Source organism: Tenrec ecaudatus, chromosome 13 (assembly GCF_050624435.1).
Source record: "Tenrec ecaudatus isolate mTenEca1 chromosome 13, mTenEca1.hap1, whole genome shotgun sequence".
Classification (NCBI taxonomy): domain Eukaryota; kingdom Metazoa; phylum Chordata; class Mammalia; order Afrosoricida; family Tenrecidae; genus Tenrec; species Tenrec ecaudatus.
Genome location: NC_134542.1, coordinates 82091450 through 82119353, shown reverse-complemented (window position 1 = coordinate 82119353; position 27904 = coordinate 82091450). Strand labels below are relative to the sequence as shown.

General features: G+C 47.5%; 1 protein-coding gene across 1 annotated transcript in view; it reads right to left on the bottom strand.

The window, feature by feature from the left end:
* The window catches only part of ACVR1 (activin A receptor type 1), a 151222-nt gene that overhangs the window by 30057 nt on the left and 93261 nt on the right, over positions 1-27904 (bottom strand). Inside the window, exons 3-4 of the mRNA XM_075529716.1 lie at positions 7876-8139; positions 2458-2669 (exon numbers count right to left, since the gene is read on the bottom strand). Of these exons, the coding sequence (XP_075385831.1) occupies positions 2458-2669; positions 7876-8139 (476 nt within the window). The remainder of the gene's footprint in view (positions 1-2457; positions 2670-7875; positions 8140-27904) is intronic.

Here is a 27904-nt window from a genome sequence, read left to right as displayed (position 1 = left end):
CAGGGAGGGGCGCTCATTGGGGCAGCCAGGAGCCCTAGATTCCAACATGCTTTTTGTGGTTCCTTTTCCTGTTCATTCGGGGGGTTTCTTAGAATTCCGAACATTACAAGAGTGCTACTTTTTCCTACTGGGCCATCCTGTGTGTACATTTCATAACAGATAAACCATTTTAGATACTTAAAAGGGAACAGAAGTCAACGGAAACCAACAAACATCTACCTCAAATCCCAGATTGTAAGGGGTTCCCTGGCCCCCTCCCTGTCGAGAGGTGTGATTTAGTTGAGCAGATGCTTTGTTGCATCATGTAAAGGAGTCTGTCTCTTACCTAACAAGCACACAGACTCTTACTCATAACGTCTCTGAAACTGTTGTCTTCACCATGCTATTATATTGTGATCTACTGTCATTTCATATAGCTGAGTGGAAGAGGCTGTTTGGGCCCACCCTTCCAGTCCCCGTTCCAAAGACTCAAAGGAGTTTATGCTCCATGTTCCTCTTATTGCCCCGGGTAATCAGTTAGGTTAGTAAGCTCTTCGCCTTGACATTCTGACAAATCTATTTTAGAATCGCTTCGCTTAGGCTTTGTCAAAACTCATCCCCATGCTACTAACTCAATAAACTCATTTGATTTCCCTTAAAATTGAAATAGAATTCTATGTATAGTTTAGGCAGAAAAACTGTAGTTCTCTACTTTTTGAAATAGAATGTCCTTATATCCTCTTTTCCTAGTTTTGCTGTACTACAGTTTAAGGAAGTGGGTAAAAGGGATCTCAGAAGGCTTTAAAGTCCTTTGTCTTACTAAAAATGCACTTGATGGGTGGCCCAGTGATGGGAAAGCAACTAGATAGAGTAAGGTAAATCCCAACCTGGACCAACCAGCACCTGTAGTTTTCACAATTGCCAAGAGTGGGTCCTGGGACTTTTTTCCTGAGCTACAAAGATGGCCATTGGAGAGAGAAATCGTCTCCAACCAGAAGGAAGTTGCCGGTTAATCTTTATACCTGAGTAAGTGTACAACTACCAGACACCTTTAAATCAGTCTTCTAGCCAAGCAAAGGTTAATACAAGATGGCCCGAGGCAAAACATGAACATGGCTTAAATGACCTTGAATCATATCAGAAAGTTATGACCTTGCTTGTCTTTGGATTCAAGGGCAGAGTCTTATTTGGTATGGGAATATTTTAATACTGACTTTTACCTCTTTTGAAATAGGCATGCAACTCAGTACAGTAACAATTTAGATTGTCATTACCCCAATCCCCCTTTCTAAATGTTTACAGAAATCTATTTCTAGTATAGGCTTCCCACTTAAAATCCATTTTCTTAAAATCTAACACTGACAATTTTTTTCTAAGAAAGGATAGTTACTTTTTAACATGACCTTATCACTTAAAATATGTAACACAGGAATTCTGATTGGTTTCTATGTATCCAATATGGTAGCCATAAGCCACATTGTTACCCTGGAGAGTCGGGGAAATTCGCCTGGTCTGCATTGAGAATAGGCGGCAAGTGTTGTTAGGGTAGAAGGTAGTTATTACCCCACTGACTGGGTCAGGGCGAGCCCATGTGCACAGAGTAGCACTGCTTCACGGGGTCCTCAAGGCTGTGGCCTTTGGAAAGCAGATTCCGAGCCGGCCGTGCTTCTGAGGAGCCTGGCTCTCTGTGGGTAGGTAGAGGCACCACAACCTTTCCTTCCATAGTGCAGCTTAACCACCTGTACCACCAAGGCGCCCTCCGAATATAAAATACACTCCAGAGCTCAAAGACACCGTTAAAAAGAGAATTGAAAGTAACGTTGTTATTTTACATGCTGAAGAAGCATTGGCGTTATTAGGTCAAATACAACGGCTTGTTCAAATTAAGTTCTTTCGTGTGTTCCTTTTTCCGCTTCTGAATGTGGTCCCTGGGGGAAACTGCACCAGGCTCCCAAATTTCCACTGGGCTAGGATGGTCCAACCGACTGACTGCCCTCCACAAGGGGGCAGCACAGGAGCACGGAAAGTGTAGCCGCTGCTTCCTTTAGGTGGTGAGAGTTTGTGAAGTTTAATTCCAAAGTGCGGAGATAATATCAAAAGGAGAGTTGGTTTTTTTCTAATATTAAGCCAAGGTGTTTGGGGGTAAGCACTGGTATTAAAATAGGTAACTGAGCACCATAAAACTCCAATGCACCCCCCCCCCCATCCCCTGCCCCAATGACAGGCATTTACTCTATCCCATTTCCCTTACTCCCCAAAGAAAATGAACAACCAAGAATCTGCTCAATTAAAATGGATGTATGCAAATAGAGACGATGGAACAAGCGCTAGCAGATGCCCAATCATGAATAACCAGTGGCGGGTGGGTGGGTGACACAGCTCCGTCAATACCAGTTACCAGTCAGGGTTTCACACTGGAACAGGGTCTTGTGCCACCTTCGTGCACTAGGGACTCCCTGGGGGGAATCGCCCTCTCACCGCTAACGTGCTGTCTCCGACGTTGGTGGTGATGAGACCCTCGATGGTGCCGTACTCCACGTCTCTGGGATTGAGGCGTTCCTGGTGGCGCCGTTTAAACTTTCGGAGAGCAACTCCCAGGAGGCAAGCTAGCAGGCAGACTGCGAAGACGACGGACAGAATAATGAGGCCGACCTCCAGGTGGAAATTCTGTGCACCAGGGAAGGCTTTCCCTGGAGAGGAGAGAGGCATAATTGGCTGTAAGAACCACCGGTTAGTTCTATAGCATAACCAACATCCTGACAAGTAGCTCCAGATTCTGACCACATCAGCCCACCCAGCTATGAGCAAATGATCTAACGAAAATGCTTCCTGGTACCTGGCCAGGGGCCCAAGCTTTTTAACCATTATTCAATTAGACAAAACTGCAGCTTGAACAAATTTCAGCATGAATGCATGTGAGTGGACGTCCTTTAAAATACAAAAGACAAAGGCAACCTTGCTGCCATTGAGTCAATTCTAACTCATAGCAACCCTAGATGACAGGGCAGGTTTGCTTGGATGGGCTATTGCTGAGCCTACTCTTTACAGGAGCACACAGCCTCATCTTGCTGCCATAGAGTGGCTGGTGGATTTGAACTGCTGACCTTGCAGCAGGCAGCAGGTCAACTCTTAACACACCAGTGTACTATTTGATACAAATCTCAGGAATACTTGTTAACTTAAATTTTCACCCATAGGGGTGTTTTCCCATGAAGCCCTTACACCCATATAGGTTGTAATATCCCTGTGAGAAATCACTAGCTGAGTCAAAACAAAATTCACCCAATCTGCAGCCACTCCTCTTCAATGTTTTATATGCCTCTTGCTGACATCTCGTTGGTCGTTGTGCATCGTGCTTTCTCCCTAGGAAGCATCCATCCATCTTTCCCTTGACTCACTTATTCAACATTCATTTACCAATTTGCTCACTCACCCCATCATTCATTCACTCCCTGGTTCAAACATTCTCACACGATCCAGTCCAACATTCATGTGAGCACCCGATCATGTATCACTCAAGAAGCATTGACAACGGGTTTTCTTTCTTGCCTAGCATGCCACATCATCGTTGCTTAGTTGGACATATGGTCCCCAAATAATAAGCAGTTCCAAATGTCAGACACCTTCAGGTGCTGCCACCAAACCTGCTGCTGCCCCACATATGTCTTATCCCCATTCCCCCACACCTGGCCCCTGGAGCAACCCCATCTCAAGCCTAATTTCCTTTATGTTTATGTAGCTGCCCAACCTCAAATCATCAACGATTGTCACATCTAATATCCATGGAACGTGTTATACACATGATAAAGTGCACAACTCATTACGTGCAACATTAAATTATAAATACCTCTTGCCTCCGGAATTAGATTAGAGATTCCTTAAACACAGTAACCCTTCCATTAAAACCAAGCTACCACACCCGTTGCCGTCACATCGATGACAACTCATGGCAACCCCTCATGCTGGAACAGAGAGCGGCTTTTCTCAGCTGTGATCTTTACAAAAGCCAGTTTGCCAGGCCTTTCTTCCACAGAGCCTCTGGTGGGGTCACACTGCCAACCTTTAGGTTAGCCGCCGATGGGAGATGATGCGTGTTCCCAAGGAGCCTTTATTAAAAGTCAGGCCCCTGCAAAGTGATGCGCAGACTGGGAACCCCATACTGTTTGGGAGTTTACATGGAATCCCCTCCCTCATGGTACTCCATATTGGAGCGCCTCCAACCAAGACCTTCAATAGCCACCTCAAAGTCCCTGCCAATTGTTGTAGGAATGCAGACGTGTCTCTGTGTCTACTCACCCTACTGAAAACATCTTAACTCACGACACGTGAAAGTGTGGTGTATCAAATGCCCTTTTATGAAGTGGCTGATCTTTCTCTTAAAGACTGTCCTTTCAGACCCAGCATCACATTTTGTAGAAGATTATTCCAGTTGCTTACCAAAATTTACTCTCTATGCCTTAAGAGTACCCTAGGCACAACTTTTAAATTGCCATCATAGGGTCTGAAATGGGTTGCTTTGTGTCTGTGCCCTTTGCTTGATGACTGTGCTGGTTGGCAGTGGCTACTACCACCACGAGCCTCTCCTGTCGACATTTTTGTTTTGGTTTATTTTCCTGTGTCCAAAATTAAGTTATAACATCTATTTAAAATGTCCATTACCACGAAGAAAGCTGATGGTGCCCGGCTATCAAAAAATATAGCGTCTGGGGTCTTAAAATCTTGAAGGTAAACAAGCGGCCATCTAACTCAGAAGCAACAAAGTCCACATGGAAGAAGCACACCAGCCTGTGTGATCACGAGGTGTCGAAGGGATGAGATATCAGGCATCATCGGAACAAATAATCTTACCATAGTGAATGGGAGTAGGGGATGTGGAGTGAAGACCCAAAGCCCATTTGTCGGCCACTGGAGATCCCCTTGCAGAAGGGTCTTGGGGAGGAGATGAGGCAGTCAGGGTGCGATGTAGCAACAATGAAAAATACAACTTTTCTCTAGTTCCTAAATGTTCCTGCCCCCCTACTTTCATGATCCGAATTCTCCCTTGCAAGTCTGGCTAGACCAGAGGATGTACACTGGTACAGACAGGAACTGGAAACACAAGGAATGCAGGGCAGATGATCCCTTCAGGACCAGTGGTGAGAGTGGCGATACTGGGAACGTAGAGTGGGGGTGAGTTGGAAAGGGGGAAATGATTACAAGGATCTACATGTGATCTCCTCCCTGGGGGACGGACAACAGAAAAGTGGGTGAAGGGAGACGTCGAACAGGGCAAGATATGACAAAATAATAATTTATAAATTATCAAGGGTCCATTGGAGAGGGGAGAGCGGGGGAGGAGGGGAAAAAATGAGGACCTGATTCCAGGGGAAAATGTTTAGAGAATGATGAGAGCAATGAATGTACAAATGGTCTACACAATTGATGTAAGTATGGATTGTGATAAGTGTTGTATGAGCCCCTAATTAAATGCTTTAACAAAATAAATAAATAGAATGTCCATTACCTTACTGGTGTTATCAAATGAGAGTTGAGCCTCTAACCATGAAATTGGACGTTCAAACCCACTGGCCACTGCATTGGATAAAGATTCACAGGGCCCCTATGAGTTGGGAGCAACTCGCTGGCTCAGGGGGTGGGGGTGGGGGGGTAAAGCTGGGTTATACATGAACAAGCCTCCCACAAAAACTCAACTCAAACTCACTGACGTTGAGTGGATTCCAACTCAGGTGATCCTGGTGGGCAGAACTGCCCCTGTAGGATTCCAAGCCCTTAACTCTTCAGGGGATTCGAAAGCTTCATCTTTCTCCCCAGGAGCAGCTGGTGGTTTCGAAATGCTGAGCTTGTGGTGAGCAGCCCAGCGCTTAACCACTGTGACTCTACCCCGCAGTGCAGCGAGAGAAAGGCCTGGTGGTCTGGTGTAGCCATTCTGCTGTCACTCAGGAGGTTGCCACGGAGCCAGGGGTTGGCTCGTGTGATACTTTTAAGTGAGTACATCTGGTGTAGTGTCAGCCTCTGCCTTACATGAGGTTGAAATTCACAGGGACCCTCCAGGGCAAAACGAGACTGGCTCTTTAGGTTTACTGAGATCATAAATCTATGGACACAGACAGATGCTCTCATGGAGTGGTTGGTGGGTTTGAACTCCCCACATTGATCCCACTGCACCACCTAGGCTCCCTCAACATGCATCCATGGATTTCAATCTGACACTCAAAGAAGCGTGTGAGATCGCTTCAGATGAAAAATCTGCAACTTCACCTTTAAGGAACTACCATATTTCCAATTCTGGTGTAAGGTCACGAAAAACTAGGAAGAGAGTGGTATGTTATCTGTCAGTTGTTGTACCGTGGTGGCGTGGGTGTTGCTGTGATGCTTGAAGCTGTCACTCATATTTCAAATGCCTGCAGGGTCACCCAAAGTGAGCAGTTTTCAGTGGAGCTTCCAGACTAAGAATAGGCTACAAAGAAGGAATCAGCTGCCCACTTCGGAGGAAGGAGTCACCGAAACCCTTATGCATAGCTTCGAAATAAAATACACCTCCACTCAACGTAAAGAAGACTGAACTCCTCATAACTGGACCAATAGGTAATATCATGATAAATAGAGAAAAGATTGAAGTTGGGAAGGAGTTTATCTTGCTTGGATCCATGATCAAAGCTCATGGAAGCAGCAGTCACAACGATCAAAACGTGAGTGGCACCAGGTAAGTCTGCTACACAAGACCCCTTCCTTGAGTACTGAAAGGCAAGGATGTTACTTCGAGGACTAAGGTGTGCCTCACCCAAGCATCATGTGCATGTGACAATTGGACACTGAATAAGGAAGGCCCAAGAAGAATCAGTGCCCTTGAATTATCAGTGCCCTTGAATTGTGGTGCTGGAGAAGAATACTGTAAGTGTCAGAATACTGGAAGGACACTAGCTGTGTTAAATGGAGAAACAAGCTGTCTTGGAAGAAGTACGGCCAGAATGCTCCTTAGAGGCAAGGATGGCGATTCTTCATCTAACATACTTGGAACATGTTGTCAGAGGAGACCAGTCACTGGAGAGGGAAATCATGTTTGTTACAGTCGAGGGACAGTGAAAAAGAAGAGAGCTCTCAAGGACATAGATTGCCACTGTGGCTACAGCAATGGCGTCGTGCATAGGGACAATGGTGAGGTTGGCACAGGACTGGCAGTGTTTCCTGCTGAGGTAGTACACAGGGTCACTATGGTTGGCACCAACTCGATGGCACCTACCAACAGAAGGGAGTATGTCGTCATTTGCAGGGACATCGAGAGAACTTGTTGGGGCTCAGTATACAATGAGTGAGTTTTAGAGAAGGACTCGTTTCCACAATGTATGACTATGTGGAATTCAGTTTAGAGAAGATGTCCATAAACTACCCATGGATCATGGAAAACCGCATCTGGCTTCAGGTGAGGACAAGAGGCTAGTTCCAGTTAGCCTTTCCTTCCCATCTTCTTCATAAAGGAGGCCAGGCCTTCCACTCTACCACCCAAACGTATCTCCCTGCCGACCGACAGAGATGAGTACTGAGGAAGGAGCGTGAATTCGGGAATGAAGGTTGACATCGGGACTTTCAGGAACAGAAAGGGGTGCTGGGAGCTGTCTGCCTGGGTGTACACACTGAGAGGTCACTCATGAGCCACGCCAGTTCCATCAAGGGGGACATCACCTTGCTCTCCTTTCAAAAATGCCTTCATCCTTGAAGATGTCGAAGGGTCATGCCTTTCTCTCCCTTGCCTGTCACTACTCTCCCGGTCGTCAACTCACTCTGGTTCAAAGAATCAGAGAGTAGCCTTGTGGCTGCTTAAGAGCCTATTTAACCCACACAGAACCATGACCACGCACACAAGGCCCTTGGTCTCGAAATAGAAAAGTCCCTGGGCACCTTTCGTGGGCAGCTGGGCCGTGATGTTCCGGTTGCACCAGTCCCCCTGGCAGCACTCCACGGCCTGGCCGGGTGAGGGCGGGGTCTTGCAGGTCATCTTCCCTTGTTCGTAGACCTGGAAGCAGCCTTTCTGATAGACGTGGAAGCCATCGTTGATGCTCAGCGAGGAGAAGCACTGCTGGCCCTCACAGCGGTCCTCGTTGCCACAGGACAGGCCTTCGCACACACACGTGTACAGCTTGGGGTTTGCCTTGGGCTTCTCGTCTGCAAAGCAGAGAAGGGAAAGGCGGGTGAATGTCACTCTGTGAGCTGTGGGAGTCTCAGGGAAATTAGACTTTCTCTACCATCACCTGGACCAAAGAAAAATCAAAAGAGTCACCAATTCACACAGGACCCATCCACCCACCCTCCGGGATCTTTTATCTCTCATGTGAGAAAACCATCACCTCTTCAAAGATGCACCCATTCATGTAAAGTGGGCAGTCCTTGAGAGCAGAGTAAGCCGAAGGCTGGTGATCCCTTGGCCAGACAGCTCTGAAGATAAGCTCTTCTCAATGTGGTTTTCATATAACCTGTCACGTGATGAGGTCTCATATCCCAGTTCTTACTGCAAAATACTCTTTCCCCATATGTGATGCTCATCACTTTTATTTTATGAAAATTTTTTTAATGGTTTTCAGGCTCTGAACTATGACCTCCATGTCAACTGTTAATGAGTAGTTCCTGCAAGCTCGGTACAAATCTCCTCCGTCAAGTAACAAGCCAAGAAAATAGACATCCCTGCCATCTCCTTGAGCCCTTGGACACTGTGCACTCCAGTAGTGTAATAAGAGCTTACAAGGATGCACAGTGTGTACTTACAGATTCATATTCTTACTACTGCCAGCCAGGCGCCTAAACTAAATTTTAAATAGGAGTAACACTGAAGTTTTTCATGATGACATCAAGGGGACTTGGAGGAGCCCTGATGACATCATGAGCCACACTTCAAGTTGCTATCAGCAAGGTTGGAGGTTCAAACTCAGCAGCTGCTCCACGGGAGAAAGACAAAGCTGTCTGCTCCCTTCCAGATTAAGTGTCTTGGAAACCCAAGGGGCAATACTACACTGTCCTATAGCGTCACTGAATCAGAATCAACTCAACAGCAGATCTGTCTGTTTGTCTGTTTGTTTGAATACTGGAAATTGGACCCCCGATGGCTCTGTGTGCAGACTGAGTGCTGGAATGCTAACCCACAGTCCGAGGCTCACACCCACCAGTCACTTGCAAGACAATGATGACACCGTCCGTTCCAACGAGGACTTAGTTTCAGAAGCCCTTAGACAGGGTTGCTCACCGTCAGTCTACTGGATGTCAGTGAGTTTCACCCAGCTTAAAAAAAAATGGCACCAGAGACTTCTTTTATGTCATGGGCAGTCAAGGGCACAAGATGGATGACCAACACTGACCAGAAGTAACACGGTGGGTCCCAAGGAGGAGCGGGGCAGGCGTGGCACAAATGGTGCATATTCCTTTCCAATCAGACCTTCTAATGGTCTCCTTTTGAAAGTACTTATTTGCAGTTGCCTGTTGCAGCTGCCACTCTCCCCAGCCTTTGTGCTCTTGCTAGAGTGATGGAGACCTGCTGGTCCCCAGTTTCCACTATCAAGCAAGGCAGGAAATGATGGTAAAGCCAATGCCAACAGCCAATCTAGATGCCACAGCCTCTTCAGCTGAGGGCCACTGACCCCACAGCATGGGGCTCACAGGGAAATGCAGCATGCACAGCCAGCTGCCCCCCCACCCCCACCCTGGGGAGGGGGCTGGGTCCCGGGCAGAGAAGCTGCTTTCGGACCCTGGGACCCTCTGGAGCGGGTTCAGGAGAGCACTGCTTCGTTTCTGAATCGCAGGTTGGATGTTTTCAAGAGACCTGAAGGGAAGGTTTGGGGAGCGTCAAATCCACTGACACCTATTCGTGTGGGTGTGAGCAGAGATGTGGGTTACCTCGAAAAGAGAAACGTGTTTGTCCTCTTTCTTCTTCCCTCTTCAAAGGAGGAGAGAAAAACCCTTCGCTGCCCACTGTCCTGGGGGTGGCCTAGTCTCGCAGGGTGAGCGCACGCAGACACACATCCAGCAGCTTTCTATTTATAATTGACTCGCTGGCTCTTTTGAAAACCACAAGGGGCTCATCCGAGAGCAAAGGCATGCCTGAAAGCTGAAAATCCAAAATAGCCGCTGCCGGGGCTATGTGTGTCACCAGGCGTGCCCCTGAGAATCAAGAGCCCTCAGACATTTTTAATGAGCAGCAATTTTAATGAGCAGAGAGGCAGTCTCTCTCTGGCCTGCCTAGAGAAATCCAAGAGAGATTCTAACACAGCACTCTGACTCTCCGAGGTTAAGACACATACATACGAAAGGTTGATAATCCAGCCCCAAAAAGAGTTTACACTTGCCAAACATGAGTTGAAAGATCGCATTTCTGGGTGTCTAGACATGCTTGCCACTCTTGAATGGTACAGACCTAAGCTGGGTGCTGCCAGATATGCGGCCCAACAGGGCCGGGTCTTGGGAAGAAGATGGCTGGGCCGGCGGGAGGGGGAGAGTTCATGGTGTCGGACTGATTTGTGCTTGACATCAGGCGCCGAAAAAGACTGTGCAGAAATGTGGGAGCGCATCGGCCTCAGTGACAGGAACTAATGGGTGGCCATAGAAGTTAACGTGATCTGTGGAAACTGGAAACACTACTCGTGCTTTTAAAATTTGTAAGGGAGCATAGGCAGCCATGGGGATCGATTTAACATTTATTTAACATGTGCCCACTGAGACTGGCTTGGGAAGGTGGGTGGGGGAAGGTTAGAGTTGGGGTGAAAGGGCAAAGTAAAAATGAAGTAAGAGAGTTGCAATTCCAGAACTAATGATGAAATGAGGACGTGGTGATTCGGTTCCTTGCACTTAATGTCCACTGGGAACAACCACTACCAAAAACAGGTTAACTGTAGACCACAGGGAGGCCTGGTGACCTCCAGGTCAGCAGTTCGATCCATCAGCTTCTATGCTGGAGAAAAATGAGGCTTTCTACTCCCATAAAGATTTATTTTCTTGGAAACCCACAGGGCCAGTTCTACTCTGTCCTATAGGGTGTCTGTTAGTTAGAATTGACTTGATGTCAGTGAGTTTGGCTATTGCTTGTTTGTTTGATTGTTTGTTTGTTTTTGGAGGGCGGGAGACCCTAGGGGCCCTAATCAACATTGAAATGGCTATTCCAAGGTATCTAAAGACTTAATGACACTGTGGTCTTAATAAAACATCAATTAAAGGGGGGAAGTAATCATACTATTTCTGTAGTAATAATAGAAGTAATAACAATAATACTAATGCTGTTATTTAAAGTCCAATCCCAAACCCTGAACTCTTAAGTCTACAGATACAAGAAGGGTCCCAGGCTTTTCAAAGTCTTTAGTTTGGGGGCAGGAGGTATGGATGATCTGTTAGATCCTTGAACTAGAACTGGAAGAATTTTGGAGACACTGGGCAGCCTCCAGTGAGCAGTCTCTTCAGTCACACTAACCTCACCCAGTCCAAGAATGCCACACACAAGGGCAGGAAGGGCCGTCAGCCTGGAGGGCATAAACGGACCCACCGGATTCATTCACTGACCCACGACTCTCCTTGCGCCTTTCCCTGCCTTCCCGTATGGTGTAAGGAACCATGGTGGCACTGTGGGTCAGGCAATGGCTGCGAACTGCGAGGCTGATACCTCTAACTGGTCCGCGGGAGGACGAGGAGGCTGCCTGTCCCTGCAACCGCAGACCGTCTTGGAACCCTAAACAAGGCTGCTACGAGTGAGGAAGTCCTCAGTGGCACCGAGTTGGGTATTGTAGTGGCACCGGCGATCAGGCTCGATCTTTAGTTGGTGAGTCTTGTATTAGCCACCTGTCAAAAGCAGGGCTTTCAGAGCCTTCCCCTCCACAATCAGGAAAAAGAAAAGCAAGCTGCAAAGAAAGGCAGCTGTTAGTAACATGTAATAATTAACCCAATTTTGCAAAACCATGAGCTCATTGCTCAGTTCAGCAGTCAGCTAAATTCCTATTTTGCTTCTCGCCCAATGTTTAATCTTCATTTGCAGAGTCCCTACGAAATACTGAGGAGTGTCCTTCCAGGGTCTGTTTCTCACATGCAGCCACACATAAATGAGGACCCGACGCTCCCCAGAACGGAGGAATGACCACACACGCATTAGTTAAATGCCACTTTGGCGACTTTACTTGGCAGAATGGCTTTGTTCGAAAAGATGCCAAAAGGATTTCGGAGCTAGGATTACTGATTCAACAAAGAAGGTTAAAAGCCTGGCTGAGGTGTTTTCAGATCTTGAAACCCACAATTCAAATGAACACAGCAGGGCCCAAAACACCCATGACTCATTTCTTCAGTCTGGGCAAAATTTAGGAATAGCTAGCTACAGCCTGTGCGGACCTGTAATTCTTTAATTTAGGGTTTGCATGGGGGAGCAAGGTGGGGGGAAAACACAGCCATTTGAAGGGCCGGATGTCTGAAGACTAAGGTGACCAGATTTTAGCATTGGTAAAGTGGGACACCAGCGGGACACCATTGATAAAACTCATATCCTGGCGAAATAGGCACATGGCAGCTGAAAACCCTACACCCTAGCTTGTGGTGCATTCCTTCCAAAAATCGGGACTTTTTAAAGACACCACGGGACGCAAGAAAAATTGCTCAAAAGCAGGACGTCTGGTCACCTTACTGTAGACCCTAACCCTTCAGATAGCCCTATAAATACAGTACCAAGTCAGCACCGAGAAGCAAGCACCTCGGTGACTGATTGTCAACAGCTCAAGCAGGAAGCCTGGTATCTGCGACAAAGTGCTTTGCACCCCAGGTGTGCACATAACCAGGAAGCGCCCCTGCAGAAGGCAGCAGTGTCCACTCCACCTAATTGACATTCGTTTAAATTATTCAGTAATTTGAATGTCAAGCCAGAGGTATTCCCTCTCCACCACTGCAGCGCTCGCCCACACTGTGCTCCGCACGGCCCCTCCTGGCATTACTCAGTGTTGTGGCTGGCAAGATCTGTCTTCTGCAGCAGCTACCGCAGGGCGGTGTGAAAACATATGCAGCATGGGTCTGGCAGTGGGGAGCTGGGACCATGAATGGAAGCTGCCTTGAGGGGTCCGATACCCCGGGGATGGGTCTGTGGCTAAATCCGTGGACCCATGGGGCAGGCTTGGAATCCCAGGGGTTCACCACAGCCAGAGCTTTCAAAAGCCTGTGTGTGTGTGTGCGCGCACGTGCGTGCGTGCGCGCGCGCTTCCCTGTGAAACTCACCATCTGAACACACCTACTCCTCTAACATAATCCGAGACGGGCAAAGGCAGAAACAGAACAAAGCGCACCAGCCTTGCCACAGCTTGGGATAAGCTTGTGCCTCACGGTAAAAGTATTTACATTCAAGTTTTCAGGTGACTCGAGCAGTCCAGACACAAACCTAGGACTTTTCCTGCCCCCACCCCACCCCTCGCAAGGTTCTCCCGCTGACTTGCTCATTCTATCATGTTTTCATGCATTTAAGGGTTGCCTGCCACAAGCTTCCGTCTGAGCCCCCCAGACAGCAACTAACAGAGTTCCTAAACTGTGTTTGGAACCCACCCTACACTAAAATCTCGGACAAAAGACAAATGAGAAAACGCTACGTGTGAACCAGCCGGTAATGCTTCTTCTTGATGTTCAGTATTGCCTCAGGTCCTACTCACAGTGTGACTGACCCTTACTGCCATCTATCTAGCTCATGCCCACTCAGAGCGACCTGGTAGGACAGGGCAGAGCTGCCCCTGTGAGTTTCCAAGACGGTAACTCTTCATGGGAGCAGAAAGCCCCGTCTTTCTCCTGAGGAGCAGCTGGTGATTTCAAACTGCTGACCTTGCCCAGTGCATAACCACTCCACCCCAGGGTCCCATTAGTAGGGACCCTCGAACAAAACAGAGCCTCGTCCTGCATCATCCTCACTGCAGTTCCTGTCGTTGCGGCACCCACTGGTGCAGTCATTGCAAGAGGCAATCTCAACCAGGGCCTTTCTCTTTGTGATGACCCCTCTACTCTACAGGCCCAAAGGACTTGAGCTAGTCTGGGCTCCCTTGCTCCTAAGAAGTCTGCCTGTACTCCCTCCAGGACAGCTTCGTTCATTCTTGCAGCGGTCCATGGTAAGTTCGATGTTCTTCACCCACCCCATCATTCAAATGCATCCATTCTTCGTTTTTCCTTGCCATTGGCTTTTAATTGCATATGAAGCCATTGAACATAATATGACTTGGGTCGGCACACCTTAGTCCTCAGGGCAACATCTCACTGCTTTAAAGAAGTCTTTTGCAGCAGATTTGCACATGGTAATGTCAGCTGATTTCTTGACTGCTGCTTCCACAGGCGGTGATTGTGGATCCAAGGAAAACGAAATCTTTGACCACTTCCATCTTTGCTCTTATTTACCTTGATGAGGTTTGTTAGCTCGGCTAGGAGGATGTTTGTTTGCTTGATGCTGAAGTGTACGCCATACTGAATACTATAACCTTCAGTTTTCACCCATAAGCGATTCAAGAACTCTCTGCTGTCAGAAGGTTGAATCCGTCTGTGTAGCACAGGCGCTTAGTGAGTTTGCCTCCAGGCTACGCTCCGATCAGCACACATTGAACTGATATGGTGAGAAGTATATCAAGCTTGGCCCGTCCCTTTCCCAATTTTAAACCACATGGTACTTTGATCAGCATAGACTGAACTGATATGGTGAGAGGTATAGCAACCTTGGCATGTCCCTTTCCCCATCTTAAACCACACGGTACCCCCTTGTGGAGTTTAACTGTCTCTTGGTGTGTGCACACATTCCCCAGGCACACGGTTCAGTGTTCTGGAATGCCCACTCTTCACAATATTAGCTATCATTTGTTATGGTCTACACAGTCTAATGCCTTTCCATAGACAATAAAGCACAGAAAGAACTTCTTATACTTTTGTCTTTTAGCCAAGATCCATTTGATGTCAGCAATGATAACTTCTGTTCCATATTCCGTTCTGAGTCCAGCTAAAATTTCCAGCATTGTCCTGTCCATGCACTGCTGTAATCTTTATTATCTTTACCTTCAGCAACATCTTCCTTGATTGTGATACTACTGTATTGTTCGATCATTTCCACAGCCTTGTTGGGCCACCTTTCTTTGGAACAGACACAGGTATGGATCTCTTCCAGTTAGATATCAAGTTCTTGGTCTAGCAAAGGGAGGGCTTCCAAAGTTGGGTCCATTTGTTGAAGCATTTCAATTAGTAGCCTGTCAATGCCTGAAGCCTACTTTTCCACCAAGGTCATCGGTGTCACTTGGAGCTTGTTGCTCAGTGTCATCAATTCCTGGGCATGTGTTATCCCTGAAATGACTGAATGAGGACTCTTTGGTTTAGGGGCTCTATACATCCTTCCATTTCTTTAGGTTGCTTACTGTGGTGCTCAGTATTCGTTCAAAGGGGCTGTCATAATATAACTCAAGGCTTCCATTTTTCTTCAGTTTCATTAGCTGTTCTTCTGATTTGGTTCTATAACTCCAGGTCTCTGTGCGTTTCGTTATAGCACGTACTTCGTCTCCTTGGGCCCGTCTTTGAAAGCTTCTGTTGAACTCTTGTTTGATCTTTCACTTCTTACATCTGCTTTAGCGACTCTTCAAAAGCAGGTCTGGAGTCTCTTCAAACATTAATTTTTTATATTTTCTTTCGTGTCTTTTTCATCTTTTGCTTTCTTCTGTATGATTTCTTTGATGTCCTCCCACAACTGGTCTGGCGATCAATGTGTCAAATCTATTCTTGAGTAGGTTTGTAAATCCAGGTGTACTCAAGGTTGGCCGAGGGACATCTTGTGCATAGCCCAACATCATCTGATATAGTGCTGTACAGTCAACTCCACAGATTGGAAGACACTCAATATAAGACTTGGGGAAGAGCTGCCTCCTCAAAGTAGAGTTGACCTTAAAGACATTGGTTGACTCAGCCTTCAGGACCTTCATTTGCCCAAGTATCGTGATTCCAACAGCTGTAAACATCATTCATAATCAGGAAGTAGAATATGCTCAGTATATTCTAGGAAAACTGGAACTTCTCAAAAATGAAATAGAATGCTTCCAGATCTAGACCCCACGCATTAGTGAACTGGGATGGACTTGGAATGGCCAGCTTGAATGCTACAGTCAAACAATCCCCTGTGCCAGGAATGGGATGCTGAAATGGAATGAACGGCACTGTGTCATATACCTACAAGGAAGACCAGCTAAGATGGCAATCATGCAAGTTTTGCACCAACCACTAATGACGACAATGAAGAGACTGAAGGCTTTCATCAACTTCCGCAGTCTGAAACGCACCGAGCAGGCAATCAAGGTGCATTGGTAATCGCTAATGTGAGAGCTGGAAACAAAGAAGGACCAATAGTTGAATAATGTGGCCCTGGTGATAGAAAGGTTGGTGACTGAGTGAAAGAATTCTTTTAGACCAATGACGTGCATTCGTTGTACGTAAATACTCTTTTTTGACAACACAAATGACAATTACACACGTAGACCACACCAGATGGATACAGACTATACCTCTGTGTAAAGAGGCAACAGACAAACTCAATATTATCAGTCAGAAGGAGACCCAGACAGACCATCAATGGCTCATACACAAGTTCACACTAAGGAAAAAGAAAACAAACCCATGAGGGCCAAAGTACATCCATGAGTCTATCCCATCCAAATGTCGAGATGATCTCAAACAAAGGTTTGACACATTGTGGTGATCCTAGGTGTGAGCAAAAGGAACCGGTTGAATTTATTGCAGACTTTCCTTTAAGTAGCACAAATAGTAAGGCAGTCATGAGACTTATTATAAGAGTTATTACAAAAGTCCAACAGCTCAGCACTTGTATATGCTAAGAAAGGAAGTCTAAGTATCCTTGGAATCTTTCCAACTATAAACCATTCCGTCATTTGAAATGGCCTCTTATATTAGACTTACAGATTATGAGTCCTTCCACTACCTCCTAATCCAGGAGTAAACTTTGGCCTCTCTCCAAAATCTGAAAGCATTTAAAGTCCCTGACATTAAAGAGTGGCTAAAAGATAGATTTTGCAATGCTAGGTATCACCACAAGCAAGCCTGTTCTTACGGCAGAAACATACAAGTCCACCCGGGAGGCATTGGGAAGGGCATCTGATGTTGTGACAAGAAGCCTGGCTATGTGCTTAATTAAAAAATAATAATAATAAGCAAATAAAATGCTGTTCTCTTAGTTATTTAGGGAATGCAAATCACATTTCTCCTGGTCAGAGAACTTGAAAATTGGTAGTCGTCAAACCAAGAAGCAAACATATTCCGGGATTTAAGACTGTCAACACTTATCAAAGGAAAGAAAACAGTAAGAGGCACTCAGCGAGATGAGACAGCAATAAGAACGGGAAGCCAGAAAACTCTTAGAATTTCCAAGGTACATACTGCCTCCTCAGTGACACAGCAAATGGCCTATCAATTCACTTAGATGCACACGCCTGGTGTGTGTAAAACCCTAAGTTACACCTCATATATAAGATAGACCCATATACACACTTTACTGTGTACTGCCAATTGCATCTCTTGACCAAATTCCTTTTTCACCATCACTTCCTTGCCTACCTTAGTCACCTACCACCCATCCTATTCTCCTCTCTCACCACCTCCTGACTGCATCTGCTTCCACCCCTCCTGCTCCTTTCGAATTGGCTTGTGTTATTGTTCTTTTGCACAGCTCTTACGAGAAAGACCGCGGCTGCTAACCTGGTCTAGCAGTCCCCAATCACTGGTCCCTACCTTCTTCCCCGGCCTCTTTTCAGATCCCCTCAGTTCTTGGAAGACCTCTGCTGGCTTCGGCCCTCAGCCCTTTAGGTGTGGCACTCCCTCCTCATGAATGCTCATCTCCCTTCTTGCTAACTGCCCATTCCCCTAACGAAGGCCTGTCCACCCTTCAGAACTCAACTTATATTTTATCTCCTCGGAGAAGCCTTTGTTCACGCCACAAAGGTATAGTAGGAACCACCACATACACTCACGTGCTTGTGTCTGTATGACTGCCTAATGTCCAACTCTCCCTCTAACCGCATGCAACACAAAGGGAACTGGGCCTGTCTTCTTCGCCATTACACACCTGGCGTCTGCCTTAGAACCTGGCAGGGAGTACAGAGTACAGGCCGGAGAGATATTTGCTGCTGAATGAACTCGCTCGTCTTGGAAAGGATTAAGAGGTGGAAGAGACATGATGCTGGTTTTCAGAGCACAGTGAGCCCATAAAGTCTTTAAATGTCAGCACAGATCTTAAGGCAGGGCTTAGTCACAGAGCCAGCATGTCTGTGCAAACCATTCTTCCTAGAGGCGCTCCCTGGCATCACAGCTGTTCGCCTCCTCGGGCTCACAAGTGTGGAAAATTAATAGTTTTGCAGTGTGGTAAGTTTTTTGTTTGTCTGTTTCTTAGAGGAGAAGCATGAGACACCCGGGTTCCTAAAATAAAGAACTGAAGGCACCCACCAAGAGAAGGCCTCTGCCAGAGGAGCGCCTTGGGTGGCTGGCTCGAGAGTGTTTGGCTACAGTGATGCTATGGTGACCAGGATCTTCACAATACAGACGGCCTCCTGTCAGCGCCAGCCACAGCGCGAGGGGTCAGTGCAGGGCTTGGCTGCCCCCCCCCCTCTCTGTCTCTCTCTCTCTCTCTCTCTCTCTCTCTCTCTCTCACACACACACACACACACACACACACACACACTGTCCTTGGTCTTTGCTGCTGTTTTAGTCCCTCTCACTCTCTCAGGAAAAATAATGACCCTTTCGGCAGGAGGCAGGGAAAAGTGACACACATCACTTCCCCTCATTGCTTTGTTGAAGGTGCGGATTTCCTAAGTCATCCTGCTGTTGAACGGCTAAAGCCGAGACAGACAGAGAGAGAGAGAGAGGGAGAGAGGAGAAAGTGCCATCTGTTTATTTTGTGTCTGGTCTGACTCTGAAATAATCCCTGTAAATTAAGCCGACTGTGGAAGCCACACCTTCCATTTCAAGGCCAAAAACGCATGCCTCTGCCCAGGTGACCAGCAAATTAAAGGGCACTGCGGGGTTTGGCCCTAAGACAGAATGGGTCTGTTTCTTTGGAGTTCTTATTTTGATTTTCCGTGGTTTATGAATGTTTTAAAAATCTTGGCTCCACCATCCGCACCGCATGCATCGTGTCTGTGGAGTAATCTGAGGGAAAATAGTCCCTTTCTCCCTTTCCTCCCTGCGCCTCTTGAATCTCTGCTGGAGAGAACGTGCACAGGCCCCTGAGAACCAACTGGGCCGGTCCAGCGCACGCAGGGGCTGTGTGTCACCGGGCAGGGCGCAGCCCTCGCTAAGGTTTCCGAAGCTGCTTTCTCAGAAGTGGACCACGGGCTTGTCTTCTGAGAGGCGCTAGTTGGATGGGAACCTCCAACCTATTGGCGAGGAGCCAAGCAACTTTAACCATGTGCACCAACCAGGGCCTGGGAGGTTGTGGTTAGCAAGGAGAAAATCCTCCTGCCTTGTGAATTGTGCCCGAGGCTCAGGTCTCAGGCAGAGTAGCTGGGATTAACACGCAGGAAGCGACCTGATTCCTTGTCTGGCTTCAGACGACTGCGGCGGAGTGGTCCACCCTTCCATGGCTCCGGCTAGCAGCTCTGCTCACCGCGTGGGGGAGGTGGCTCTGCGGGCTCACTTTGGGTTGCTTTGTCACGGGCTTGTTCCCCACCTGGTTAACTAGGACATGCGCTGCTGTTCCTGGGAGAGCTTCCTGCCCAGGCTCCCCACTGGAATTTGGGGGGAGGTTCAAGACTCTAACATGGGCTTCAAGTGGGAAAGAGCAGGAGTCCAGAGCTCCGTCTCTATTCATTGAGGTGAACTCTGGCCTTGATGTCCTTGCAAACCCCTGCCCCCCCCCCCCCACCAGGTGTGCAGAGGAGACCTGCTCCACTGGATTTCCAAGGCCGACTCTTCGGTGGCAGAGATCACCACGCCCATCCCCCAAGGATGCTCTGGGTGGGTTAGAACCACCAACCTTTGGCTAGTGCTAGTCCGTTGAGCATTAACACTTGCGGCTTGTGCCACCTCCAGGGACTTCACCTGTAGCTAGCGCTGCTTCCCAGCCTGGACTTCAAAGACCCAGCCTCCAAGACTGTCGGCCTTGGCTCTGGTTACCAGCAGCAAGCCTCCATGCACCACACCCTCTACACCCTTTCGGCAAGCTTTCCAGCCATGCAGATTAACTCTTTAAAAGATGGGCAGGTTCCAACTGGGGTGAGGCCTCCGGGCCCCAAGGTACCCAAGGCTAAAGGTAAAAATGGCTACAACAAGGGCATTTCTTCTTTCCTATTTCCTTAGCCTACCCCATCCTGAGAGAAAAACAGAGAGGAAACAAGGTAATTGCTAGAGTGTTCCCTTAGAGCCTGATGGGATTAAGATAACTAACTGTGAATGATGCCAGCCAGGCCCAGTTTGTGGACCCTTTGGAGCTTTTTACCCATGAGCTCATGGAAACACCTGAGGAACCTCCATTCAAAGTAGAGGCGGGGAGAAGCCAGCTGACTATACGCACACAGGTGCGCAAGCATTCTGTCCTGCAACTTCTGCGGCCTGGAAAACCAGACCCAGCCCTCAGGATCATCTTAGGTTGGCAGAAGAAACCAGTTAAGTCTGAGATATGTCACGAGGCCACTGGCTGGGAGCAGGAATGTCTAAACAGAAACCCAGGCGAGAGCAACAAGCAAGAGTTTCCACAGATCCCCTTTGGCTCCAGTAGCTGCAGAGCCCTGATGGCCTAAAGATAACCCGAGTATCTACAGAGGGTCACCTTTAAATAGTGGCTTTAATACCACCAGTCATTTCAGAAGTATTTCCTTCCAGAGTCGGCTTCCATCAACACTGGCGTGCCAAGCATGTCCAGCAATGGCAAGCCTGCTGAAGAGGTGAAAGCCCAGAAGGAAATGGGAGGCATCCCAAAGGGGAGTAGGCAGCTCCTGACACGCTGTGATTCTGTTCTGTGAGCCGATGTGTCCCACCCTTGGACTGCCAGTCTAGCAAGTGATGTCTGAAAGAAAGGCCCACTACCAGCAATCCCCTTGGCTCTGTGTGGTATACATCTGCCCTGCTTTCGACCGCTTCGGGACCATGTAGGGAAATGGAATGCCGCCATTACAATCTTGGGCTAGCGCATGCTACGTTTACTTAACAGTTTTTTAGCCCTTGACCTCTCACTTGAGGGTGTAACTGAAATCTTGCCTGCTTTCATTCTGGAACAGCACCCGCTCGGGGCAGAGGAACTTGCCGGGGACACCTAACCAGAGCGCCTGTGACATAAGTGTGTGGTGAGAATAAAGAGCACATAGTGGTGACAGTCACAGGCAGTGGCTGATCTTGTACCTCCTCCCCAGGCCAGTGGATTTCAATGTACTGTCTAAAGAATACCTTATTCTGGAATCATACAAATTTCACTATAATGTACAAATTGCTCTATGTGAAGCACAAAAGAAACTATCTACTGTCAGCAATCTTCAGAGCTTACTGGGCAGGTACAAAATTACACCCCCCAAAAAATATTTACTGCAATGCCTCTCCTCTCTCAAATGGAGACCCCATAAGCCCAAGGTCTGAGAATCCAGGAAGTTTTCCTTCCAAGAGAAAACAAATACATGCTGGCCGGCTGGGCCTCTTCTGGGTGGAGCAGGTATGGCCTGTGTGGAATATTCCAGAACTTACTGTACACACACAGCCACTGTGGCCGCCCGCTAAGGGCAGACGCCATATGGGATTGCACCAATCTCCCACTCCCTTTAAACCAGGGCCGAAGTCCTCTCTATCTTCCCAAGAACCTGTAAAATCCACACACCTCCCCTAGCCACTGCAGGAGCTCGGGTCCTAAATGTCGGTCAGCCATGGGCTAGTGTACAAGGAACAGGTGGTCACATGGCTATTTTCGGGCGTGAGAGCTGCACATGCTCAGAAGGAAGGCAACTTTTGGTGGAAAGTCAAACCCTGGGAAGCCAAGAGACATACACCTTTCACAGCTGCCAGGGAAGCCAGCTGCCCAGTGCTCCTCCCAAGATGGGAGCCAGGAAACGGCGTAACCTGGCCAGCCGGCATGCCAGTGAGCAAGCTGTCCCTCCTCTCTGGCTGCCCGGGTTATTCTGAGCTGGGCTTATTGACACACCATGGCAACCCAGGAACAAAGGACCAGTGAGAGGGATTTAAATGTCTTGCAAAAGTTGCTAGAAAAGTCAGCGGCTCAGGCTTCTGTTTTCATAAACAAAAGTAGGGGTAGAATTATTATTAGCTTTGCTGTTGCCCCTGTTATTATTTGTGACCCATCTGTAACCAAGGTCCTCCCTTTGGAATGAAGTTTCTCTTTCTGTGAGGCTTTCGTTTGCTTGTGTCTTGTTTGTGTTTTTCCTTTACTGCATCACACCAAGAAAATCCAGACCCCAGTGCCACGGAGCTGATGCTGATGACTGAGGAGCCACCCATGGGTCCTTGGCTGTACACCTCCCAGAAGGGGTTCTTTCTTCTGTAGCAGGCCGGTCCTCAAACTCACTGCCCTCAAGGCCACGCCGGCTCCTAGCGACCCTGTAGGACCGGGTAAACTCTCCCTGTGAGGTTCTGAGACTAACTCTTTATAAAGGGAATGCACAGCCTGGTCTTTCTCCCGAGCAGCAACTGGTGGTTTCGAACTGCAGACCTTGAGGTTAGCAGCCCAACATGTATGTAACCACTCCGCCACCAGTGCCAATCCTTTGGGGCACCAAGGGATCTTTTTAGTCCAAAACGATCAGTCAGTTACTATGGTTGGGAGGCCTTTGAAAGTGCAGCGTGTGGGCCGGCCTGCCCAGAGATTGCAGAAGGATGAGATTTTCTCCCCTTTAAGCTCTAGCCTTGCCACATCCTACCTCACCTGAGCAACTCTAAACACCCAGCAAACCGCCTCTAGTTCATCTTTCCACAGCTCCCCACTGCCTTCAGCATGCGAGACCAACACCTCGGGCTCAAGGTCCTAACAAGCTTGTGGGGCCTCAGACCTCAACTCTTCATGTCTTCTTAGGTCTGCTCTGGCCAGCCCTGACTACCCAAACCGTGCTCTCCACCCTCCCAAGTCTCTGGGCTCAGCCCCTCCCCTGCCTACCTGTCCTTCTTATTCTTTCCTTTTCTGGTCAAGTACCTGTTCACCCTTCACAGATACATTTCCCTGGGTTTCCGTCGCTCGTCTCCAGCCCAGTGTGAGATGGAGGCAGAGACCTCAAGTCCTGGGCTGTCATCCTTATCCCGCTGGACCATGGCTCACCGAGGGCCCTCGCTCATCGCCAAATGCACGGCCGTCCACTCGATTCAGACTCACAAGCTGGGACCCTCTGATTTATGGTCACCACACCAGTGCCTACCAAAATGCAGCCAACTGGTATTCAACAGATATGACTTCGTGGGATTAAAAAAAAAAAAACTGAAAGACTAACTAAGTCTCCGTTTCAAGGTCAGGGAAATGTTGTTTTATTTTGTTTTGTTTTGATTAAGTATGCTCTCTTATGACCGCCTCAGTCCCGCAAACTCCCCCTATACATAACATCGTCTTTTGTTATTGTTGTTGTTGCTATGACTATTATTGTAGCCTACATTATTTACTCATGCACTTGTGACATATTCACAGAGCACTCACTGTACAGAGTACTGGACACTAGGGATAAAACAGTGTGAGCACCGCCAATTTTCACTTCTTACTTTATATTCGAGGGCTCACTCCGGCCGGCCAGAGACTTTGCATGCGTCCCCGTGAGTTCTCACACCGATCCTTGCGAGCTGGGGGGCTGCTGGCTGCGGTCGTCCACTGCAGGCGGCAGGCACAGAGAGAGTACAGGGTGTCTACGCACAGAGACACTGTGGGAAAGAGGACGGCTAGCTGTGGTGCTCGCCTTCGTCTCTCCGGGAAAGGGTTATTCCTACACATGACCCTGAGCCCTCTCTTCCACATTTCCTCTTAAAAGCACCGTCTGGTCACCAAAAACTTACCCTTCCCCTTTGCAAAATGAAGCATGAGGCACCTCAAGCAGGACATGGAGTTCAAGATGAAGCAGTTATGACTAGATAATTCGCTACAGGGCCTGCCAGGGGAGCAGCCCTCAGGTTTGATTTTATAAGCAGGAAGCATGGAAAGCTTCCCAGGGCACCTGAAGCCACCTTTCCACAGAATAGAAACATGCTTCAGCAGAGTCACAGCGTAGCTCCAGCTCCAGGTATGAAAACCAAAGTATGTCACAAGTCACAGGAGCCAACTTCCAGAGGGAACCTCCGGTGTTTCGTTTCTCCTCTCTCTCTTCTCCACAACTCTCTTCAATTAATCCACTGATTCTCCCACCCAACAGAGCTATTCTAATATAGGTATTGGAACTCAAAAGATAAAATAAATGAAGCAAAAATAGATTTCAAAAGTAATAAAATGAAGAGCCTGCCTATCCCATAAATCATCACTTGAAAAATAATTTAAGAGGAACGGAAAATTCTAGGGGACATTTAAACAGAAAAGATTGCATTTTACCACCCGGTCCCCACAAGGAATTTCTTCTTTCTCTTATTCCTCTTCGCTCGATATCCCTGAAATAGAGATCTCCTCGGAAAGTCCGTGCCCTGCTCTAACCCATAACAAAGAATTAGGCACAGCGTTAAGCACGGATCTAGGAAACACCCCACTCAGCGGAGCTTAGATTCAGCTGATTAGAATCGGCAGCAGCTGCTCCAGTGTTATGACCAAGCCTGAGAAGGTGCAAATGTAAACTTTCCTCTTCATGTCAAATCACAGGCTTAGAGAGAGAGAGAGAGGGTGGTCAGGCTGTAAGGTATTGTGAAAGCAAGAAGATAATAACAAAAGGTTCAAGGCTGGCTTTCCTGAAGAATATACAGATGACCCAAGGGTAGCTAGCTGACAGAGCTTTCCACCGCGAGAAGCGGGAGCCCATGGGCAGCGAGCAGACTGGACTTGTCTTTTTCAAATCATGGGTGGTACCCCATGTGCAGGTAGTGAAATCCAGTGAACGGTCCAAGGCACATTTTCATTTTAAATACAACGGAACAGATAGGGAGGGAAAGAGAGAGTGAGAGAGCGAGAGAGCGCAAATACCTTGGACTACAACAAAGACAATAGAAACCGAGAACCCTTACTGTTGGGTGACATGTTCACTTCCGAGGTGTGCAAGGCATTTAAAAGCCCTTGGTCTTAGTTATAGAGTGCTGCTGTGACCAAATAACAAACGTGGATGGCTTCAATAAACAGAAATTTATTCTCTCTCAGTTTAGGCATCTATGAGTCTAGATGGAAGGAGCCATCTCTAAGGGAAAGCTCTCTCCATGGGTCTGGTGGGATTTCCTAGTCCCCTTACACCCTCTGTGATCCCAGCATACCTGGAGATCTCTGTGTGTCTTGGCATCATTGTCCTCTGACTCTAGGAGGTCCCCAGTACAGGGACCTGAACCCCAAGCATTACCCCTGCTCTGGGCTCTTTTGTCTTGATGGTAAAGATCTAGGTCTCCCCCTCTCTACTTTCTCCTCATTCCTCTCACCCCGTAAGATTAAGTGGTGTGATCCAAGCGGGGCGCGCCCTCACGAAATGGAGGTTGACCCGCAACACCAGGAGCCATGTCCCCAGCAAATGGACACCTGTTTTAGGGGATACAAATCAATCCGTGAGAGGACTCTTCCTTAAAATACCAGATGTGTCTGATAGTCAGGACTTCGAATCAGCCGATGCTGGTTTGACCCAGTGCTGTGAATAGTCAGTCTGCCCCACATACGTTAAACCAGAATCTGCATTTTAATAAGACCCTCAGGTAATATGGAATCAACAGGATCCTGTATACTCAAGTGATTGCTATGCCTGGGGAATCTTTAAAAAGTAGATGCGGGTTCAGTATAGCTGGTGTAGAAATGCAAATTCTCAGCATGGGGCAAAACCAGAATGAATCAGGTTTGAAGGCCTGATTACGGTGGATCACACTCAAACATGTGAAGCCACCCCACGCTGCCGGTCTTCTTACACTATCATGGAACCAGCATTCATTCTGAGTAATCATGACTATTAAGAAAAGTCATTATTATTTTTTTAAATCATTACCTAGGGAAGTTTGCCTGAGGCCATGCTGGGCTTCAAAGGGAGAGTGTGGAGGGCAGTCAGCAGTGTTTCCGGAGTTGCCAATTAAATTTCAGATGTGTTTTGTTTTCTTTTTGAAGATTCAGAGTTGTGTATGTAATATTCTCATAAAACTTCTGTTTTATTAGGTTTCCCTTAAGAAGGAATAGGTATCCACGCTCTCATTCTTCACAGCTATCCTCATAAAAGGCAACTGAGAAGCTACTGCGCTGAGTCTGAGAGCCCTGGTGATGTAGTGGGTTACAAACTAGGTTGCCAGCAGCAGTGCAAATCTGCCTGCTACTCCACGGGAGGAAAATGAGGCTTCGTATCTCAGAAAAACCCACAGGGGCAGCTCTACTCTGTCTTATTGGGTCACTGGGACCTGGAATCAACTCAATGGCTGTGAGCAGTTTTGTGTGGCACTGAATACTTACTGTTGACCAACAGGAAAGAATTGAATAAGGTTGGGTTTGGGAATCGCTTTGTCCCATCTGTTCAATACTTAACTTTGTTTGACTTTTTAAAATCCTCCCTTCATCCTTCTCTCACCCTCCCCCATCAAAATGCACTGAGTCTGGACAGTGTGCATTTGCCGTGTTGGAAAACCTTGGTCTGTTAGTCTAGTTTAACGACCTGCTGGTGAGCCGGACGCCCGCCGGGAATGAAGTAGTAAGAAGCAGCGTATTGCAGCTCACCTTGAATCAGCTCAGGAGCATCCTTCGGTTACATAAGCAAACTTGGCAATAAAGCGGCAATATCCTACGAGGGTGCAGTTTCCCCAAGATATTTCATTTACAGTCCTGGTAGTGTCGGGTAACTGAGTACATTCCTCTTTACCAAAATGTCTCTTGTTTGCTACTATATCATTGGGAGGAGGGCTGTGTGTGTGTGTGTGTGTGTGTGTGTGTGTGTGTGTTAAATATTTTGGACAATCGGGGTAATGAGAAATGAGAGTAACAAATTTAATACGGAGACATTTCTCTCACATTCATTCACTCCCTTCAAGAACTTCCTGAATCCTCAATAATGAGATAGGCAAAGAAAGGCCTATTCTACTCTTCCTCCCAGAGGAAAAGAGGGGCACCTTTGTGGACCCTAACAAAAAGTCTATTGAAGTTATCCCCTTGCCTCTGCCCATTGGGTAATTGGGCTGGAAAGTCTGAGTGATGATGTCTTTGGAAATAAGAAAATCAAGTCAGCCCAGAAATCCACTCAGGGCCGAGCAACCTGCTCTAGGACAGGCCAAAGTCTCCTGCAACAAAGCTCGGTGACGCAGGCCAGCCTCCGTCGCTATGAAAAAAAATCTAATTGTGGTTTTCAAATCCAATAAAATGTGGGTCATCTGTAGGCTTTGAGATATTTCTGAAGAGGTAATATTCCAGTTGAAGTATCTGTGTGTGGTCTTCTTCACCTGAAAATGCTCACAGGGACGGAAGGCAAGCCAAAGCAGAAAGATTCTGGACCCAAAATGGACTGACTTCTCCTCAGCAGCATAATAGCAGTATTAGAGCACAATAAGTCTTATTAATGGGAAGGAAGGAGAAGGATATACAGTTAATTAAGACTCAAGAGCTCTTCTGTGTGAAAGCAAATAAAACTCTTCCTGCAGCTAGTGCTGTATGTCTAATGAATGTGAAAACGGAATACTGGTAATGACGGCCAGCAAGTAAACACATAAACCCAGGTGAGGGCTATCTCTTAGAAGCTCGCATCGCACCCTCTCAAACAGCTAGGACTGAACTGGACTCTCGCTTGCACCAGACACAATGGAAATGTGGCTGCACAGCCAGGGTGCAGCATAGCACCGACGAAACATGCAACATTCCTCTAGT